Source organism: Limulus polyphemus, unplaced genomic scaffold (genome assembly GCF_000517525.1).
Source record: "Limulus polyphemus unplaced genomic scaffold, Limulus_polyphemus-2.1.2 Scaffold607, whole genome shotgun sequence".
Taxonomy (NCBI): Eukaryota; Metazoa; Arthropoda; class Merostomata; order Xiphosura; family Limulidae; genus Limulus; species Limulus polyphemus.
The window spans coordinates 488,582-496,360 of NW_013666217.1; the positions used below are offsets into that span (position 1 = coordinate 488,582).

Genomic DNA, 7,779 nt, shown 5'->3' on the forward strand with positions numbered 1-7,779 from the left:
ATAGGACTTGTATCGCTGAAGTTCCTCGGATATAATTTATACCAGAAATTAACAAACGAGCAGATACGTAACAATATGTTTAATATAAAATATTTAAACTATTGTTATGTTTAATTTATTTTATTCTTTAACAACAACTACAAAGTAATCATCAATTTAATTTTATTCCATAAAATTTAGTCGATTTTCATTTTACTAATGAATGATTAACTTTAAAATGTCTATATTTCATGCATTAAATACCATGCACAGGGTGCACAATTTTTTCCCAACGACCGTAGAATGGGCTATTTATTTTGGTTCCGAATTAACAAAGTTTGTATAAATACTTAGCGATATAAATCCCCGTGTTAACTAGAACAACAAAATAATCATCAACTTTATTTTATTCGATAACCAAAGAACATTTTATTAACGAATGATTAACTTTAAAATGTCTATATGTCTACGGACTTACAACGCTAGAATCCGGGTTTCGATACCCATGGTGAGCAGAGCACAGATAGCCCATTGTGTAGCTTTGTGATTAATTACAAACAAACAAACACAACAATTTCATGTATTAAATACCCTGCACAGGGCCCAACATTTTTTTCACGACGACCCTAGAATAGGTTATTTATTTTGCTTCCTAACTGGCAAAGTTTCTATAAATACTTAGCGATATAAGTCACCGTATTTAAAAGACTTTCAGTTGCTAATTACGACGTTTATCTAAATACTTTGTGTTTTAAATCACCATCTTTAAGGGACTTTCATTTCCCAACTAACAAAGTTTGTATAAATACTTAGCGATATAAGTCACCATTATCACGAGTTTACAATGCGATGTGTTAAGAAAAACAACAACATAATAATTATTTCTAAATTTTACTTTTGTGTAAAGTTACAACTAAATCTGTATTGCCTTTTTTTTTCTTTTTACAGTGCTTCTTGAGACTCGTATCTAAGTCTGACTTTTTTTTTCTTTTACGAACATGTGCATTAAACAAATCCAGGAAGGATGTATTACATGTCTGACATATAAGATACGGATGATAATATCACTAAAAAACAAAAGTATCTTAGAGACGGTAACTTAAAACACAAAGTATTGATATAACCGTTGTAATTAGGAACTGATAGTCCCTTAAAGATGGTGACTTATATCGCTAAGTATTTATACAAACTTTGTTAGTTAGGAACTGATAATCCCTTAAAGGTGGTGACTTATATCGCTAAGTATTTATACAAACTTTGTTAGTTGGGAAATGAAAGTCCCTTAAAGATGGTGATTTAAAACACAAAGTATTTAGATAAACGTTGTAATTAGGAACTGATAGTCCCTTAAAGAGATGTGTTAAGAAAAACAACAACATAATAATAATTATTAATTTTTTTAATTATTCTTTTGTAAGAGTTTTAAGTCTAAGTTTTACCAAATATACTCTGTAAGTTTGTAACATTATAAACTCGTGATAGTACAAACTTACAGAGTATATTTGGTAAAACTTAGACTTAAAACTCTGACAAAAGAATAATTAAAAAAATTAATAAAACATTTAAGTCGAATTTGTTTTGTTTTTTTAATGGAACAAACACTGGGTAGTATGGTATGTGTGGGTCAGCAGTAAGTTTACGGACTTACAACGTTAACATCCAGGGCTCGATTCCCCGCGGTGGACAAAGCGCAGATAGCCTATTATGGAGCTTTCCGCTACGACAAACAAACAAAATTGTTATGTATGTATATAAATGTTTGTTTCTTAGAATGTGTAATGTTTTAGTTTAAAATATGAATGTATGCATCTGTTATAATAATGCTCAGTTTTTGTCTGTCCTGAGAATGTGCGCACACTTTACTATCTAAATGCGCATGCTCGCGCACTTATTTCAACGGATGTAAACAAAAGGCGGATGTAGATATACTTTAGTAGACATTTTGTACAACACCATATAAGAAAAGCTTATCAAAGTTTTTAAAAAGGCTTTACGTTAGATCGTAGAATAGCATTATAAGTTTATCTATTATATAAAGACGAAAAGCCTTCCGTCTGTCACGTCGATATCTCGGCCATTGCGGTAACGATCGATACGCAACTTGCACGAAACGACGGCGCTTTCTGTCGCGGCAGGCAAGTTTGTCTTTTAAAAATTCTTTAATTAAGATAAACAAAATTCGAGCCTGGTATGTATAACCTAGTGATTAGGGCGCTCTTCTCGCACTCTACGGATCGTAGGTTGGAATCCCATCACCTAACGTGTTCGCCCTCTCAGCTGTGGAGGCGTTATAATGTGACGGTCAATCCCACTATTCGACTAAAGTAATTCAAGAGTTAGCGGTAGGGGTGTTAACTAGCAGTCTTCCCTCTAGTCTATAACTTCAAAATTAGGAACGACAAGTGCAAAATAGTCTTCCAGTAACTTTGAGCGAAATTCGACAAACAAACAAACTTTATAAAGTGTACTTGCCGTTACAAACTATTGCCTTATTTACTTCTTTGATTAAGACTAATTTGAATTAATTCGAAAATAGCTTGTTTGGTACAAATCCTTTAAACTTAGAAACCTGAGTAAAACTATACAAAGATCTAAAAAAGACTCAGACGAATTGATTATCAGACGCAAAATGAGCCGTTTCTGTGTATGTGCTTGTAATGAATTTTTACTAATCCACTCACAACTAGTAATTAATAGTCGTTCCGTTGTATAAGGAAATGTATTTTTTTTGTTCAAGCCTATATATCTTATTTAAACATAAGTTTTCTCTAATAATGTTCTACTTTTTATTCCAGATTGTAGTGGAGTTGAAATAGTTTCACGATCCCAGTGGGGTGCTCGGAATCCAACTGGAAGCTCTACACTCTCAGCCCCAGTGAACGTAGTACTGATTCATCACACTGCTGGGTCTTCTTGCAACAGTTTATCATCATGCTCCGCTACAGTAAAGTCAATCCAAAACCACCATATGAACAATAAAAGTAAGAATGAAGCTACCTTTAACATATGCTATTTGAATTCAAAAAGGTCGTTTAAGAAAATGTGGATACTACAGAAATGTGAATCCTCGTGAAATTGAACTGATAAGATTTAGTTTAGTGAATATACTTTTCACAGAAAGGTGTATGTTAGCGGAATTGAACTTAGAAGGTTGGGTTTAGAAACTATGGTTCTCATAGAGATGAGTATGTTAGCGGAATTTAACTTAGAACATTGGGATTAGAAAATATGGTTCTCATATGGAGGCACGTCTTAGTGAAATTGAACTGAGAAGATGTGGTTCTCACAGAGATGAGTAGGCTAGTGAAACTGAACTGAGAAGATGTGGTTCTCACAGAGATGAGTAGGCTAGTGAAACTGAACTGAGAAGATGTGGTTCTCACAGAGATGAGTAGGCTAGTGAAATTGAACTGAGAAGATGTGGTTCTCACAGAGATGAGTAGGCTAGTGAAACTGAACTGAGAAGATGTGGTTCTCACAGAGATGAGTAGGCTAGTGAAACTGAACTAAGAAGATGTGGTTCTCACAGAGATGAGTAGGCTAGTGAAACTGAACTGAGAAGATGTGGTTCTCACAGAGATGAATAGGCTAGTAAAACTGAACTGAGAAGATGTGGTTCTCACAGAGATGAGTAGGCTAGTGAAACTGAACTAAAAAGATGTGGTTCTCACAGAGATGAGTAGGCTAGTGAAACTGAACTGAGAAAATTGGGTTTAAAAATGTGAGTCTGACAGAGAGGAGTCTTACCCTCGAAAACTTCAGGAGCTTCTCGTAAGGGTGATAAATCTGTTCGGAGGGTGAAATGATACAAAATAAACAAAACCGAACTGGAACTAACTTCTGTAGCTACAACCGATTAATAACTATGGAAAAGTAAACCCAAATTTAGAGTTTTTTTTTCCCCTAGCCGTGCCTAGACATTATGTTTTTAGACGTAACTGTTAAAAACGCATTGATGTTTAGTAAAAACAAATGCTCTTCTTGTGGGTTATTATTCTAGCAGGTTTATGTAGTTAAGATTTAAAACTTTCAATAAGTATTGTGCCACATAACTCACCTTTTTATCTCAGAATTTCAAGCTCTCTGTGATAAACCGTTTAGATCTCATTCTGTCATTTTTTTTTATGTTGTTGATATTTTCTATATTTTTGGTACCGATACTGTGATACTATATATTTTAACTTTGGTACCGATACTGTGATCCGATATATTTTAACTTTGGTACCGATACTGTGATCCGATATATTTTAACTTTGGTACCGATACTGTGATACTAAATATTTTAACTTTGGTACCGATACTGTGATACTATATATATTAACTTTGGTACTGATACTGTGATACTATATATTTTAACTTTGGTACCGATACTGTGATCCGATATATTTTAACTTTGGTACCGATACTGTGGTACTATATATTTTAACTTTGCTCTGTTTTATTTGTTATAAACGTTATTCTTTTCTGTCTGAGAGTATTTCTAGTATTTCATTTTTGGTTATCTCTAAGGATATTCAATAGGATTTGTATTTTGACTTCTGTTCTATAAACTACCCCCAAACGTATAAGATGTTTGTTCCTAATGTTAACATAGCCCTCATTATTTTGAATGAATCAGTAAGTTATTTGTTAACACATTTTAGTTAATGGAAAGGTTAAAGAAACATGTTATTGATAAACACATTAACTTGGCGTTCGTTCAGTTTAAGACATTAACATTTCATATGTTACATCCATCAAGTACCCATAACGATCCACGTTTTTTGCTTAATTTTAATAATATCTATTTTTTAAATATTTAGCGTATACATCCATAATTATAACGTATAAAAATAAACGAATAACTATTATCCACACTCCACAGTGTTATGTTCATAGTTAAAAACTATCTTAACTAAATATTCTTCGATAAATGAATATAACTAATCATACATATGTTATAGTTCTTCTTCTTTATTGGGATCTGGGAGGGTTATATTTAACAGTCCAATCTGTCTGGGTCGGGATTTATATCATTTCTATGGATCTGAGAGGATCAGGTTCTACTTAGACCTCCTCTTCCTCCCTCCTGAACTATTGTTGATTTTAAACTTGAATGTAGTGGTTGGCGTGCTGATGATGGATTTATTTTCTATTTTCTAATATCCTTTTCAGGGCCATGTCCATGTATTTTATCAGATTGTTGGTATTATATGGTCTGGATATGGATGAATCATTTGATTCTTGGCCATGCGTATTTTGAATTATGTAGTTCATGAATTGCTGGATTATGCATGTCAGTACTGGTGTAAAGTATGGCTTGGCTGAATAGTTGGACTGTGCATTGCAGTACTGGTGTAAAGTGTTGCTTGGCTGAATAGTGGAACATGCATGGCAGTACTGGTGTAAAGTATTGCTTGGCTGAATAGTTGGACTATGCATGGCAGTACTGGTGTAGAGTGTTGCTTGGCTGAATAGTTGGACTATGCATGTCAGTACTGGTGTAAAGTGTTGCTTCGCTGAATATTGGGACTGTGCATGGCAGTACTGGTGTAAAGTGCTGCTTCGCTGAATAGTTGGACTATGCATGGCAGTACTGGTGTAAAGTGTTGCTTGGCTGAATAGTTGGACTATGCATGGCAGTACTGGTGTAAAGTATTGCTTGGCTGAATAGTTGGACTATGCATGGCAGTACTGGTGTAAAGTGTTGTTTGTCAATTGCTATAAATAGGATGATCAATTTTGTAGGTTTTGGTATTGTCAAAGAAAATATTTTTAGCTGCATTTATAATTGGGTTTATTGTTTGTTCTTGACTAGTTTGGATTGTATGTTGCTTCGGTTTATATTTTAAAACACATCTACCTTTTTAAATTTCAGAATGGTCAGATATTGGGTACAACTTTCTGATTGGTGGAGATGGACGAGCTTACGAAGGTCGTGGTTGGACAAAAGTTGGAGCCCACTCGCCTAATTATAACAGAAGATCAATAGGAATTTCCGTTACGGGGAATTTTGAGGAGGACACACCGAGTTCGGCTGTGTTACAAGGAATCAAAAATCTAATCGAATGTGGGGTTTCTAAAGTAAGTACTTTTTGTATCTAATCTGGACTAATATGTTTTATTTTAAAAATAGATTCTAGGATAAGGTTTAAAATCAATGAAACTAACTATATTTCTATAATCTATTATTTCATTATCAGTTTAGTAAGATTGCCTACTTTATATAAGTTTTTGTTACTTCATCATTTTTTCAGATACAAAGACTAAAACTCAATCACATCACACCTTTTTCTCTATGTGTGTGTGTGTGTGTGTGTATTTCGCGTTCGTTATTTTGAATGTGCCAGCAAACTCTACTAAATGTTTGTCTCGTTCTGGATTATTTTATCTGTTTTTTGTTCATGTTATTAATGTCATAGATTATTAAACAATCTCTAAATATGTAGAAATGAAACTCTGCCAATCTTTAACTTTATTCGTGTACTTCATGCCCCAATGCTGCTTTATAAACTTTCACTTTAGAAGTAAATTTCCTGAGTTAACTTGTAAGAATAAAAGTTTTAACTTTCATTCTAGGGTTACATAACAAAAAGTCACACAGTCCACGGTCACAAAGACGCTAAGTGTACCAAATGCCCGGGAGTCCATTTATACAACACCATCCAAACTTGGACCAATTATGGAGGAAAGCTACCTGATTATAAGTGTTGATTGGATGTTTAAGTGATACTAACTTGGCTTGACTACTTTGTTACATATTTTGTTTTATGTAACAGGGATATAATTTTAAACTCTTACAATCAGTTATATTAACTCACGAAAAAATACTTCAACAATCTCTATATTTTTGAAAATTTGATTCACTAATTTGATTTGTTTTGTCACGTAAGATGAAGGGGTTACGTCAGACTTGCCTCTTAGCGCCCTTTTTGTTTCTTTTATATATAACACTGAATAAAGCTTTACAAAAGAATGAAACGTTGCTTTATTTAGTTTGTTTGTTTGTAGTTAAGCACAAAGCTACACAATGTACTATCTGTGCTCTGCTCACCACGGGTATCGAAACCCGGTTTCTAGCGTTGTAAGTCCGCAGACATACCGCTGTGCCACTATTTATTAAGAGTTAAAAGACTTTTAAGGCATACAAACCATTTTATTACTTTGTGAATACCCATGTTGGCTATTTTCATGGAAAAATATATAAACACACAGATACATATATAAATATACGTCCTCCAATGAGTTAGCGATAATCAAGTTTACGAACTTAAACACTAAAATCCGTAATTCGATCCCCCATGGTGGACAGTTCACACATAACCCATCGTCTAGCATTGTGCTAAAACATAGAAACGAAACAAATATATGTAATCACTGGTCAGTCAGTAGCATGTTTATAATTTACTTACAGTGTTGAAATTCAATGTTTGATTCCAGCCGTGAATAGAGCACAAAGTGGCCAATTGGGTATTCTTACGCTAAAAAAAAAAACCGGCAACAATTAATAAATCTATCTTCTTCTTCTTCGTAACGACCTTAATCATAACTAGTTTGGAGTTGGCCGGTAAGTTTGTAATCCGTAACGACCTTAATCATAACTAGTTTGGAGTTGGCCGGTAAGTTTGTAATCCGTAACGACTTTAATCATAACTAGTTTGGAGTTGGCCGGTAAGTTTGTAATCCGTGACGACCTTAATCATAAATAGTTTTGGAGTTGGCCGGTAAGTTTGTAATCCGTAACGACCTTAAGTATGTAAGACAAGAATTTTTACATCCGGGTGACCGGCCCAGACGGCAGCCGTACAGGAGCATCTTCGG

General features: G+C 34.1%; 1 protein-coding gene across 1 annotated transcript in view; it reads left to right on the plus strand.

Moving 5' to 3' along the window:
• LOC106459435 (peptidoglycan-recognition protein SC2-like) overlaps nucleotides 1–6,925 on the plus strand; it is a 9,644-nt gene extending 2,719 nt beyond the window's left edge. Inside the window, exons 3-5 of the mRNA XM_013919055.2 lie at nucleotides 2,775–2,960; nucleotides 5,837–6,042; nucleotides 6,538–6,925. Of these exons, the coding sequence (XP_013774509.1) occupies nucleotides 2,775–2,960; nucleotides 5,837–6,042; nucleotides 6,538–6,672 (527 nt within the window). The 3' untranslated portion in view covers nucleotides 6,673–6,925. The remainder of the gene's footprint in view (nucleotides 1–2,774; nucleotides 2,961–5,836; nucleotides 6,043–6,537) is intronic.
• The last annotated feature ends 854 nt before the right edge of the window (nucleotides 6,926–7,779 follow it).